Here is a 13,862-nt window from a genome sequence, read left to right as displayed (position 1 = left end):
TAAAACACGGCGTCCGAAGTTTGGAAGCATACCCGCTACATTATCTGCGAAAATCAGTTGATTTCTAAAATATATTTCTAATAATATATTTCTAATATTGTACAGTATTCTACTATGTTTTTACTGCTTATTTAATAGAAGGAATCAAAACAGGCCGAACTTGTTATTAAATGCTTTATTGAAAATGTGGTTATGTAGCAAAGGAAATTACGTTTCGCTATATATATATATATATATATATATATATATATATATATTATTGACTGCTGTAAAGGCTCTATCTGCGAAATATTGAGGGCATAAGTGACTAACCTTATGTAATTAATGTACTGACTACTGAAGAGTTAAGTCAAGAACCTCTTTAATTTCTCCTGACAAAACCACAGGTGGTTAGCGTGTGGCTATGATATTAATTAGTGAAAACATCATTTTGAATGATAAATAATCATAATATAACGAAAAATTAACTTTTCTGAAAAAAATAATAATTTCACTATCAAATATATATATATCACAAGGTATGCACCTCAAAATCATCCGAAAACGGAGTGCATCGTTTTGAACAGCCATTACTTCATTAATTTTGCAGCGATTTTCACGATCTCGGTCTTACTCAACGCAGAAATGAATTTCCTTTCTGGAAATGTATATGTCATGCAATATTTCTACAAATGCTGGGTCAACTTTTAAGAAATAACACGATACACAACTCGCATGACACAGATTTATGGAAGATATACCCGTTTCATAATCTGAAGAAATGTTTACAACTTTGCAATTTCCGTACATTTTCGCAATCTCCGATGTTCCTCGGCTTCTTTCTTGAGGTACGCACAAATTGATGACGTTGTATTAACAACACAATATCCTCCTAAACAAAGAAAGAGAACATGGGTTCTGTAAGATATAGAGGATATGTGTTCATGTCAGTGTATTAAAGATCGTTTGTTATTTCACGAGTGATCATAGAAAATATATTTTCACGAGTGGCACAGCCACGAGTTAAAGTATTATTTTTTTTATGATCACGAGTGAAATAACAAACGATCTTACACTGACTTGAACAAACTTTCTGTTTCTTTTCTGTATACAGTAGGGTGGAATGTATGAAGAGATCCTCACTAGTTGTTACTTTGTTAATTAAACTATACATTTATATTAACGAGTGAATAAAACAAGTGACGACCTTAACCTTGTTGTGCTCAGAATTAAAGGAATTTTAAGTTAAATGTTTGATCAGCAAAATTATGTTGTTTCTTGCAACAAAGATTTTAATTTAAGGACAACTGAAATTGCTATATAACTTGCTCGCGATAATGAAATAAGTTTTTAAACAATAAGTGGTTTGCTTTACTAGCTCGACCGAACCCATTTTTTGCTCACACAAAGCTTTTTGTGAGGTTGAGTTTTCGAACATTTTGCTTTTTCCTATCATATTCGTAAAAATAACTTTAAACATAATGAAACATGTGGTAAATTTCGACTTGGAAAATGTCTGTCTCTTAATAACCTTATAGAAGTGGAAAACAACTTTTTTATACTAAAAAATTTCACTTACAAAACATTGGCCGACCTTCCTATCATATATATTTGGAGATGACAAAGAAAAAATAATATTGGGTCTGATAGAATGTATATAATAATTATTTGTTGTTTCCGATGTAGTTTTCGGAACATAATCTTCTTATTTTTAGATATGAAATAAGTTATTTTACTTTAAATTACTTTATTTTCAATAAATGACGCTAAGGCCGTTTTTATTATCCAATAATATCCAACTTGCGTGCGTGTAACGCAATTACAGCAAACGTCACTTCCACTGTGACGTCATTTCACGTCGTTGCTAGTGCATTGAACAACACATACACCAACTGCACAAATATGGGGAAGTCAGGATGTTTACCGCCCGGCAGCTGCCGGTGGCTCGTGCAATTTAAGAAGTCGATGAATGCCAGGGTAATGTCTTAAACAAATCGACTCGCTTTTTTGCTACCAGATTCGTTTTTTTTGTTTAAGACTAATGGGTATAACCACCTTTTGCTGTTTCATAATACAAGGCCATGTTGTGTTCATATATTAAACTAATATCGTGAATACCAAGGGTTTTGCTCGAAACTATAGGCTGTATGCATTGTAGTTTCACTAGTTTGTATTGAGTCTTGCAAAGGCTTGTGAATATCTTTATTTGTTTGAAAGCGCAAGATGGACTTGATAATGATCATTGATGGAATGTTTCAACGCAACTCAAAATTGCATTACTGAATATTTGTATTTGTATTATGAATGTTATCATCGCTTTGTTGTCAGTTTTCCTTCATACACTGCTCGAAAAAGTTCATTTGCTTTAGTTTTGTGACTCAATGAATTAAACTTGGGAACCGGATGATGTGTGGACAATTGATTAACCCATTTATGCTTAAAGCGTCTAAAAAAGGCCTTGGCAAACAGTGTTGACCCAGATGAGACGCCGCATGATGCCGCGTCTCGTCAGAGTCTGCGCTGTTTGCTAAAAGGAATTTCTGTAAAAAAAATTCTAAATATAGAAACAAATATACTAGACATCCCTACTTTTGGAAATAAATTGATCCAATTTAGAAGGATGGGAGAGTCCACTAGGCATAAATTAAACATTGTGAATTAATGCAATCAAACTGAAAGTATGTAAAGGCATTGAGCACCAAAATTCTCCGATTCATGCTAAAAACTATTAGCTTTTAAGAAATGTACCCGATTTTTCGATGTACTCAAAATGCATCACATGCTGTCGCATGCATAGAAACTTTGCAATATTTTACCGATTTAATTGCTTTTGTTAAAAATAATTGAACATAGCTCCGGGAAAAAGGTTTGAGTGCATGTACGTAGTGTCGTACTAGAATAGCATGTGCAGTACACACAGTCAGATCAGGGACGACACGTACCGCTTTTATGGTATATTTCTTGTAAAGGAATTGCCTTCTTAGCAAAATCCAAATTTGGTGGAACGTGACGTACCAGATTATCATGTGCGGACTGCATAGGCTATTCTAGATCGACACTCAATGCACATGCAATAGGCCCCGTTGCTCCAGAAAGAGGCCGACTTATAATTAAGTGTATAAGAAGTTTATCATAATCAGTTTCTGCTTTCTTTTCCTAGTGTTTGCTTAATAAGGCTTTAGGTTTCACGAGAGTTTCTTTTGAGAAGTAGCGCTCGTAGTAGGCACTGCCCGATCGTGACCTGCCGTGTTTGGTTACATGTAACGATATTTAAACAAAACATGTGCGTTCCCGGGCTTCGATTTGATGTTCATTTATATTTTTATTATAAACGATGTTTTAATGAATATGTACTTAAAATTAAAAAAATGTTATCAGATGGCGAAATTCAAAAATGACTTCAAGCGGAAGTTTTTTCGTGACAACAAGCATCTGGGAAACCTGCGTGCCGACCAACTTCACAATGAGACTGGAACCCGAGATATGGAAATCACGAAAAAGATGTCCCAGCCTGCAGCGGACAGTCCTGTCCCCAAAAAGAAGGTCGTCAAGAAATCAACTTACGATAATCAACCCTCCTTGTATGCTGAAGATGCAAGTCCCGAAATTCAACGGACTCAAGTTGTAAAGAATTCAAACGACGAAAACAACCGGAACTCTTCGCCAAATTGTCGCGGTAAGAATCGCTTTTAAGAATTCTAAATAGATTTTGGATCGATAAATCTTGCGATTTTTGGGGGGTTCACAACAGGTTTTGCATTATGACTTACATTATAAAAAATGTTTTCCTCTAGATTCAAGCCAGGTCACAATCAAAGCCGTTGTTCACGAACCCACTCCAACCCGTCCCAAGGAAGAAGAACTAGGTATTAAAAATTCATGAATTATTAATTAATAAGCTAGTATTATGACTACTTTCATTATAATCATTGTTATTACTATTATAATTATCATAATAACAATAATCACCATCACCACCATCACCACCATCATCATCATCATCATCATCATCATCATCATCATCATCATCATCATCATCATAATCATCATCATCATCATCATCATCATCATCATCATCACCATCATCATCATCATCATCATCATCACCACCACCATCATCATCATCATCACCACCACCACCACCACCACCATCACCATCATCATCATCATCATCATCATCATCATCATCATCACCATCATCATCATCATCATCATCATCATCATCATCATTTTAATTATTATTATTGTTATTTTTATAATTATTTTGTGTGTTATTATCATTATTATTGTAATTTATGTAATTGTTATAATTATTATTATTATAAGTAGTAGTAGTTGTATTATTAGTATTATAATTAGCATTATTTTTATTATTATTGTCGTCCTCGTTGTTGTTGATGTTTAAAATAATCGACGATATCATCGATTGTATAATAAAATCAAAGGCACTATAACTTCTTGTATAATTACACCGTTCTTATGTTTCAATTAGATGAATTCGTGACTACAGTCATCCGCAACTCTGTGGCACATCTGATCAAGGAAGCCAGCGTTACGTACCTAACGAAAGAGTCAGCGGAGAACTTGCTGAAGAGAAACGACAGCAATGTGGAAACAACCGGCAAACACGTTATCAAGGATACCGACACCACCAACCAACACGTGGTCATTGATACCGACACCACCAACCAACACGTGGTCATTGATACCGACACCACCAACGAATGCGTGATCATTGTTACCGACACCACCAACGAACGCGTTGTCATTGATACCGACACCACCAACGAAGGCGTGATCATTGTTACCGACACCACCAACGAACATGTTGTCATTGATACCGACACCACCAACGAAAAGGTTGTCATTGATACCGACACCACCAAGGAACAGGTTGTCACTGATACCGACACCACCAATGAGCGCGTGGTCATTGATACCGACACCACCAACGAACACGTGGTCATTGATACCGACACCAACAACGAATGCGTGATTGTTGATACCGACACCACCAACGAACAGGTTGTGATTGATACCGACACCACCAACGAACGCGTGGTTGTTGATACCGACAACACCAACGAACGCGTTTTTATTGATACCGACACCGCCAACGAACTCGTGGTAATTGATACCGACACCACCCACGAACACGTTGTCGTTGACACAGACAACACCAACGAACGCGTTGTTATTGATACCGACATCATCAAAGAATCCAACGCCATGAACGTCATCAAGGCCTCATCCGAGATCGTCCTGAAGGAACAGGGCGACAATTTCGACATCAGCTACGAACAGGTTGTCAAGGAAACCGGCAACGTTTCCGTATCTTCAAGCGTGTTAAGCGGTAAGATTTGTTGGCATAATTATGCGATGAAATTATTGATGGTAAACATACTGTTGTGTTGCTTTAAACGAAGGAAACATTTTACTTAAAAATAACAAACTGGACATTAGTTCTTCGTATCTTTCCTGCCAAGGCAAATACTATTGACAAAAAAATACTTTTATTTCTACATATAACTAGTATTTTGTCCACCTTTTTTGGGGGAACTTATCTCAGAAATATGCATAAATGAATGTCATTTTTATACATGTGCTTGATCACATCGGAGTTCAGGCCCATGCCCAGAAACCTGTCAGCTCTTTGCACAGCTTGGAGCACTAGCACAAGCACTTGGAGCTCCGGGTCTTAGAAAGGAGCCTCGGTTTGAAAAAATTAGGCTTAATGCGAGTACGTAAAGTGTTGTCCCAGTTTAGCCTGTGTGTACTGCACTAGCTTATCTGGGAGGTAACTCTCGCCTGAACTGGAGTGTAGCTAAGAATATACTTACTAGTATTTGAACGTAAAATTCCATAAAAGCGAAACGCGTCGTCCCTCATTTGTCGATGCGTAATGCACTGGCAAAACCGGGACGACAACTTACGCAAATGCATTAAGCCCAGTTTTCGAAGAACGCCGCTCGGAAGGATCTAGAGACCCTTAAGTGGGGAGGTGTACACCTTATCCACTTTACCATGTGAAACTGCATCGACTTAAAAATGTTGACATTGTTTGGCACCTATTTTTAGCTTTTGCCGAAAGCACAGTGAAGGCTAGTCTGTTTGAGATGGATGTCGTCGACAACATAAACCACTCCGCGATGGTCCCAACGTCCGCCGTCAAGGCTCGCAGATCACCAAGGACAGTGAAGGAATTCTTAGGTACGCGTGGTCCATTCGAAACGAGTAGTCATGTACAATTAATGCGTGAAGCATTTGAAAAATAATAAAAACAATTATAAAGTACATTCGTTTTTCATCGGTTGCATTGCATTATTTTATATTTATATTGCGCGATATGTTTAAATTGTGTAGCATAATGTGCTTTTTACTTAAAACTAAAAATATACATGTACTATTAGGATCGCTTGGGCGTGTAAATACGACGATATTCAAAGATGGTCTGTATTAATGTTGCCGTTAATGTATTTCAGAGATGATTGGAGTACCTGATTGCCGGGACAGCTCCAGCCTTCACCTTCCCGACGTCGACATTTAGACATTTAAATTAAGCCCCAGTCTCATATAAGCACGGTTGGTTACGGCAGTTCCGGATCATCACGAATACACCCGGATCAAGATCCGGGACGATCCGTGGACTGGTTGGTTTCTAAGCGTAAAAAGTTTTACCAAGATCATAACGTCGGTGACAACACGGCACCTAACCGCCACACGTACAAACACGGACATACCCGGCACCATTACGCAAACAACACGGAACACTCAGAACTACACGGCAGAGACACTTACCATCAGGTTGGTTTTCGGTGAATCCATTATTTTACAATCAGATCTCAAAAGTGTATCCTCGAAACTTTCATTTTTATGTGACTCTTAATTGCATAATATTTTCAGTTTGTTATTATCACACAGCATACAATCTTGCACATATAAGTATCATATCATGTCTTAAAATTTGGACACGGACCCGGCTTCTAAGCTGAAGTAGGCCCGACGATATTCGCGTTGGTTATTTGTTTCCGTTTTGATTGCGTTCAAAGATATCCGAAAACACGTCTATGGGCGTGTTTTCGTTTTGTCATTGTCCTGGTTTGATGTTGTGACAATTGTCCAACTCATCAACAACACTCGCATTTTTATGGCCATAGCGAAGTGAAGATTCAGGATCAGGCAAACAGGCATACCATTCCATTGATGATGTTGAACACTTGAAAACCACAGGATGAATTATCGCTGCCTACTTCAACCCAAATGAATCTATAGCAGGTGTCGACCAAGGTCAAATGGATTATGGAAGGTTCACCCTTGTAGTTATAGTGCAAGGATCAATCACGCTGAGGACATTGTATGTCGATTTGCTTCCCGACCAAAACACAAGCACAGTTGTGTAGCTGGTAAAGGTCGCCGAACTGCTTGTCGATGTTCTCCCATTCATGTTTTCAGGACAGCGAAGTAGTTTATCAACAAACTCTATCAGTATCACATCGCAGACCTGATGATAATCTTGGAGTTGGTGCAGTGTACGAAGCCATACATCTGATAGTGGTTATTGTTCCCTAATACTAGGTACCGCAATGTTATTGCCAACTTAATTCCAACTGACAGATGCTTCTCTTGGTTGGCTGCTTTGGCTTGGATCGGTCTCAATTTCGTGTCAGAATCTCTTGGTATGTCTGATAGCCCATGGAGGAAACCAAAGAAGCCATTGACGTCTTTTGTATTCGGTTCCTTCATCAGCTGAGAGTATTGATCTAGGACTGTTGTTTTGGTAGGCCATTTTCTGACCTAGATGGTCAGAACATTGCTTACCAGAAGTCCAGACCTTGGTCAATACGCTCCGTTGCTGGACGAACATAAGGAAGAAGACGCCAATGGCTTCTTTAATTTCCTGCGCATGGGCAATCAGACATACCAAGACATTCTGATACGCATTGGAGACAGAATCAAGCTGAAGAAGTCCAAGCTACGAGAAGCATCTGTCAGTTGGAATTAAGTTGGCAATAACATTGCGGTACCTAGCTTTAGGGGACACCACTCTCTGATGTATGGCTTCGCACACAACACCAACTCCTAGATCATCATCCGGTCTGCGATGCGATACTTAAAGAGTTTATTGATGAACTAATTCGCTGTTCCGAAAACATGAATGAGAGAACATCGCAAAGCAGTTCGGCGACCCTTAGCAGCTGCACAATTGTGCTTGTGCTGTGATCGGTTGGCACATCTGCAAACAGTGTCCTCAGCGTGATTGACCCTTGCACTACAACTACAATGGTTACCATTCTATAATACACATGAACCTTGTCAATACCTGCTACATATTCATTTGGGTTGAAGTAGGCAGCCATATATAAGCCTGTCATGCTCAAGTGTTCAACAACAGTGAACTGAAGGCAACCATCGACATAGGCGTGTTGTTTCTACACGATCCTTAATCTTTACCTAACGACGACGCATCAATGCCGTTCTACTTTTCAGCAGATGAAACTCTGTGTCCTGGCAGGACGACATGATGTGAACATCGTGATTGAACAAAATAGTCTATGAACATGTCATTTTATTGTAATTGTAGTATAATTGTGAACAATAATATGCGGACTAATATTATACGAAATTTAAGGAGGAAACATCATTTCATAATAGTATTTGACTATTATGCTCTGTGTGATCATAATAAAAATGAAAATGTTATGTCAAATGTCATAAGTGTCATATCGATTGAAAACATTTCAATGTAAAAAGTAGCATTCCATATTAAGCGTTAGAGATCTGATTGCAGACTGATGGCATCATCGGAAATCAACTTTATTTTATACAAGTTATTATCCCGCCGGGGCAGACGTGATTGTTCCGTATCGCTGCCATGTTTGTTCGCGTCATTGTCGTAAAAGTCCGGGATGGTCCGTGAAGATTTCGTGTTTACCCGTGGCACTACGTGTCTATGCAGTGTTCGTCCGTAATAGAACGTACCTCTGCTGGGACAGTCCGTGTTGCCGCTGTGTTTGTTGGGTGAAGCTTCCGTGTAGGTACGGACTGGTCATTGTGGATTCGGTGTTGTCGCCGGGTTGAACGTCTTTGGAAGACCGTAGACGCTTAAAAAGCTAAAAAAAAGTCATCGGATTTTATTGGATCAATATCCGGGCGATCAGGGACGATCTGGGACTGCCATAGTCATCTGTGTGTATTTGGGACAAGGCTTATATGGGCTTTACAAATTTATAAAATTTTTAAATTTTAATTAAACTTTTTGAATCTTAATTAATAAAGAAATAAATGTTTTTGATTTTATTGTGTTTCTCAGTTCTAGATTGACATGAGAGCTATGTAACAACCCGATGTGCAATAAACCCATTTTGCAATAAATATATTCAAAAACGGGTTGGGGTGTCTTATTGCAATTTGATTTTACAACAACCCGTTTTGCATAAAACCCGTTTTGCAATAAAATCATCGCAAATTTATTTGCAAAATTTTTATTGCAAAACGGGTTGGAGTGTCTTATTGCAGTGTGAACATTGTATAATTAAAAGTTATACTATTAAGACCGCTTGATCTTACAAAAAACATTGCGTCTAAGAAAAAATACTCATTTACAGCGCAAAACAAACGGACAGATACACCAGAGTGAAATACACACGTTTGACACAATATGATTAACTGTGTAGATGGGTCATAAACATTAGCAATTACCTTGGTAACAAGTCGAGAATTATTTGATTCTTCCGTCGTGTGCTGGATGGATCCTCTCGGCATAAATTAAGGCATTTACATGGTGATACCCAAATCGGCAAGTAGCGAACCAGCGTCGCGGAAACCTCTGTCCACCCGGCTAGTAGCGGACCAGCGTCGCGGAAACCTCTGTCCACCAAGACAATATCACCGTCACGAATCCAGTTCTACAATACATATAATAGTTCATTTTAGCATTTACCGTCACGCTACAAGTCGTTAAACAAGAGCTATATATTTCGCTTAATGTGAATTGTGCTGATCAAAAATAAAGGGTGTAAAAGCTTAAACAATTAAATGCTCGGTGTTAAAATTTATAAGCTAATACACATCAATTCAGTTGCAAATACATTGTATATATTTGTGCTAAATATTCAAAACATACCTTGAAATCATAAGTGTTGCGAGAGATGATGTGTTTGAGAATGTTAGCGTCCGAGTTCCGGTCATCAGCTAGGTAAGTTCCCACGATACTGCCAATGTAGCGTGTTGTAGACACTATCATCATTGGCTTAACTAGAGGCCTGTGTTTGTGCATGGAGTATGCTCTTCTGGAGAATGAAATGTTGCCGCTCTTTTGGATGTAAATGTGTCTTGTTCTGAGAAAGCTGGGCTTAATTCATGTGCGTAAAGTGTCGTCCCAGATTAGCCTGTGCAGTCCGCACAGGCTAATCAGGGACGACACTTTCTGCGTAGACTTGATTTTCGGTAAGGAGGGACTTCCCTGAAACTAAAAATACCTTTAAAACGGAAAGTGTCGTCCCTGATTAGCCTGTGCGGACTGCATAGGCTAATCAGGAACGACACTTTACGCACATGAATGTTCTCAGAACAACACACATTAATGTAAGTTCCATCAAGAACAAGACTCCCGTGTTTGCGTTCCGGGTTGAATAACTGCGTAGCAAGTGCTGTTGTCTGCTGTTCAATTATTACATCTCTTAACACATGTTGGAATCCAATGTTTAAAGGCACAAATGACTTCATGAGGGATGATATGGCAGAGGTAATTGCCCGTCGTACCTGTTTAGTGTAGTGTGATTATTTTTATTCAGGTTTAATTTTGGAATATATATCGGCTTTTGGAAAGCATATATATCTCACCTCTTACAAAATGACTCAATCTGATTGGCTAAGTGCGGTCACGTGAACGTATTGTATTTTTCACACACCCGTGTAATTCCAATACTCTTCGAAATGACAACTGATCGATAATTGTTGTCTGTAAAAAAATCATTTAAACTAGACCGGCGTGGCTTTAGAACGAATAAAATGTAACAAATCAAAGGTAGTTGGTGACATATATTCGTTACACAGTTAGTAACTTAGGGTGTATGGGATATACACCCTCAGCTACTTAATACCATATTTGAGAATCGCTCTCGTATGGTATTAATTTTCTGAGTGTTTATATGCCATACAATTTAAGTTACTGTGTAATTAATAATACAGCGAAATATTTTAAATCACGTACGCAACTTGATTTTAATATAATAATTATGATAACTGAATTTCACCTGCGCTTTTTTCGTGCCGAAAAGAGTGCCTAGTAAGGCGTTTCCTACAGCCGCAATCAATTTCACGAGCAACACCGCAACACAAGATCTGATGGACCTTGACTTTGTCGTCCGTTTGTCGGTAACATTTAGCATCAGATCATCAGACTGTGTTTTTGTAAGATCTGTGTTACATAAAGAGCATTGGTCAATGACTGGATAGTATGAAACTGTAACGGTTAGTAGTGTTATTAGATACTCAAGTGTTTTGATTAACCCATGGCGATCAGGATTCACAGTAGGTTTAAAGTGATGTTTTGAATTGTATTGGCACATCAATAGCCACGATCTGAGTGAACATAACCATGAGGTCACCAAGAGATCACTACACGTGTTGATCAGGATCACAGCACATGGTGACCGTGATCCCAGTCCGACGTGATAATGATAAACAGTATCACAGCATATGTTTATTAGGGTCAACACACACGGTGGAGTCATGGCACGCGTTGAACAGAATCACAGCATGCGATGATAATAACAGCAACACGTGTCGGTCAGGATTACAACCTTGATCTTGTGAATGTACTGTGGTGTGAAAGGACCTTTTGTATATTTATAAAGGTTCTGTGAATTTGTCTTTAAAATACACACGAGTAAAATACAAGAAGTCTACACATTCATTGGTCGTTTTAATGCATATCGATACCAGAACATACTATATAGAGGATATTTGTTGGAGTCGGTTAATTATCGATTTTAATTCACGAGTCATCATAGTTTATGATATTTTCACGAGTGGCACAGCCACGAGTGAAAATATAAATTTTCTATGATCACGACTGAATTAAAATCGATATTCCACCGAATCCATTAAATTTTCTTTTTATTTTATGCTTTTTTCCACAGTTTATGTGCATTGTTAAAGAGTTTGACATAAGAATTTCGCTGGGATAATGACGTTATTTCGTAAAAAAATGACGTCATTTCACAGTTAACAGTGAAAATTATCGATAATTCTCACTGACAATTTTCACTGTTTGAAACAGTGAAATTATCAGTTTTAAGTCACTGATATTTCTCTATAAATCACCGGAAAGCATAAAATAAACCTTGTTATTTGAAGAATACTCTTGCAATAGAAGCATACCCCTTTTCAATGTGCGTTTGACATTCAGTATGTTCGATATAACATGTTTATAACTTAATATGTTACCTTTACCTGTAAAGTTTGAATTATCTTCGTCACTCATGGCAGAAAGGTCATCGAAGTCTAGACAGCTCCGTTGATTGGTTCTGATCAGATCATACAGAGCGTCAAGAAGACTTACGATATCATTATCAGACAGGACTGTGTGCGATCTCAGTTTGCCGGTGATAGTGTTTTGTAAGACGTCTGCCACGACTTTGCCATTCAAGATGTGACTTTTGCAGCAACTTGAATCTTTTTTTCCGTAAAATGTTTGTTTGGGCAAAACATGAATTCTGGCCGCCTCAGACAAAGAAATGACTGAGTGTTCCTTCAGTCGGACATAACGTATGGCTGTTCCCTGCTGATTGAATGTTAAGAATGTGTTTATTATTTCCCTTTTCAGCAGGGAAAGATTTAACGGCACAGCCGACAGGATCTCCTTTCCGTTGAAATCATTCTTTTAGACATTTCGATTTGATATTTGAGTCTGCAGGAATTGTGAAGAACATCTATTTCTGAGATTTAATGAGTTATTAATAGGACTTTTCTTAGATATTTTATTAGCTGCTTATTTCCATCTGTTTTCAATTACCGCCGATCTTTGGGCTCTACGCGTTTGCAACAAATGCTGCAATTGAGCGGTTTTGGGGGGCATTCCAGATAATAAATATATTTGTTGTAAGATGATTTTTAAACTTGCCATGACTACATAAAAGGTCAAGTAGCAATTATTAAGTATATAATAAAATAATTGTCGGGAAAGATTTTCAAACCTACATAAATGATGTGAAATTTAATCCTCGATTACAAGAAACACTTCTGTTTTATAGGTTAAAGTGATATTACGCGCATCTAACAGTATGTGCTATGTTTATAGGCAGGTTTTTTTTGGGTTGTGGGGGATGAGGCCTTTAGCCCTTATGCGGGGGAAATTTTACGCGCGATTTTCCACTTTGGGGGAAATTGTGCGCGTTTTTTCCTTAATGTCAGAGGGAAAATGTTAAGAGTCTTACTTTTAATGCTAAATTGGTAAAAAGTTTAAGGGGGAATTTTGTGGTCCGGAGAGGGGAAAAACAGCCTAGTTTGGTGTGGGATGACGCAGATATTCGGCGTCTGTTATATAAGGTAAAACCCCCCAGATAGGTGTCTAACAGAACCGTTGTTTATTTTCGGTGTTTTCACTTCATATACACTTATATTTGTAAATGCAGCATCAACATAATTAAACAATATCCGGGACAGAGAAAAATAGTGCCTTTGAATATCAACCGTACTTTCGTTTTGACAGCTGACGACATAAATGATTCGATGCACAATGTAAATCTAAATGTAGTTTTAGTGCAGATTCGTTCATACGACACAATTTTGTTTTACAGATCGTTTCGGCTTAGAGGACTGTGACAGTCATGTAAACTATCGAATATAATAGCTCTATATATTTTTTTATAAACAACAGG

The 13,862-nt window shown here is 38.0% G+C and overlaps 1 protein-coding gene and 1 long non-coding RNA gene across 3 annotated transcripts; one reads left to right on the top strand and one right to left on the bottom strand.

Moving 5' to 3' along the window:
* Positions 1 to 822: 822 nt before the first annotated feature.
* On the bottom strand, positions 823 to 13,075 carry LOC127845209 (uncharacterized). 2 transcript variants are annotated; one of them, XR_008033109.1, is made up of 6 exons: positions 12,436 to 13,075; positions 11,235 to 11,398; positions 10,103 to 10,268; positions 9,679 to 9,884; positions 8,959 to 9,089; positions 823 to 871 (listed from the first exon to the last, which is right to left on the bottom strand). It is a non-coding gene; the product is annotated as an uncharacterized LOC127845209 (long non-coding RNA). The 2 variants fall into 2 exon arrangements; XR_008033108.1 differs by lacking the exon at positions 823 to 871 and having other exon boundaries at positions 8,529 to 9,089; positions 12,436 to 13,074.
* On the top strand, positions 1,820 to 7,373 carry LOC127845203 (uncharacterized). Its single transcript, XM_052375989.1, has 6 exons — positions 1,820 to 1,956; positions 3,358 to 3,655; positions 3,774 to 3,845; positions 4,472 to 5,332; positions 6,058 to 6,189; positions 6,462 to 7,373. Exons 1-6 carry the CDS (start codon positions 1,882 to 1,884, stop codon positions 6,524 to 6,526), a joined length of 1,503 nt encoding a protein of 500 aa, XP_052231949.1. The 5' UTR covers positions 1,820 to 1,881; the 3' UTR covers positions 6,527 to 7,373.
* Positions 13,076 to 13,862: the final 787 nt, after the last annotated feature.

This window comes from Dreissena polymorpha, chromosome 9, assembly GCF_020536995.1.
Source record: "Dreissena polymorpha isolate Duluth1 chromosome 9, UMN_Dpol_1.0, whole genome shotgun sequence".
Lineage (NCBI taxonomy): Eukaryota > Metazoa > Mollusca > Bivalvia > Myida > Dreissenidae > Dreissena > Dreissena polymorpha.
Note: the sequence above shows the minus strand (reverse complement) of the source record. Positions and strands in the feature narration are given on the sequence as shown.

What these genes read in the sequence shown, in the direction of transcription:
- LOC127845203 (XM_052375989.1), top strand. Translation starts at nt 1,882, where the DNA reads ATGGGGAAGTCAGGATGTTTACCGCCCGGCAGCTGCCGGTGGCTCGTG. An exon ending in TCCCAAGGAAGAAGAACTAG is followed by an intron (nt 3,846 to 4,471) that starts GTATTAAAAATT and finishes TGTTTCAATTAG; the next exon opens with ATGAATTCGTGACTACAGTC. An exon ending in GACAGTGAAGGAATTCTTAG is followed by an intron (nt 6,190 to 6,461) that starts GTACGCGTGGTC and finishes AATGTATTTCAG; the next exon opens with AGATGATTGGAGTACCTGAT.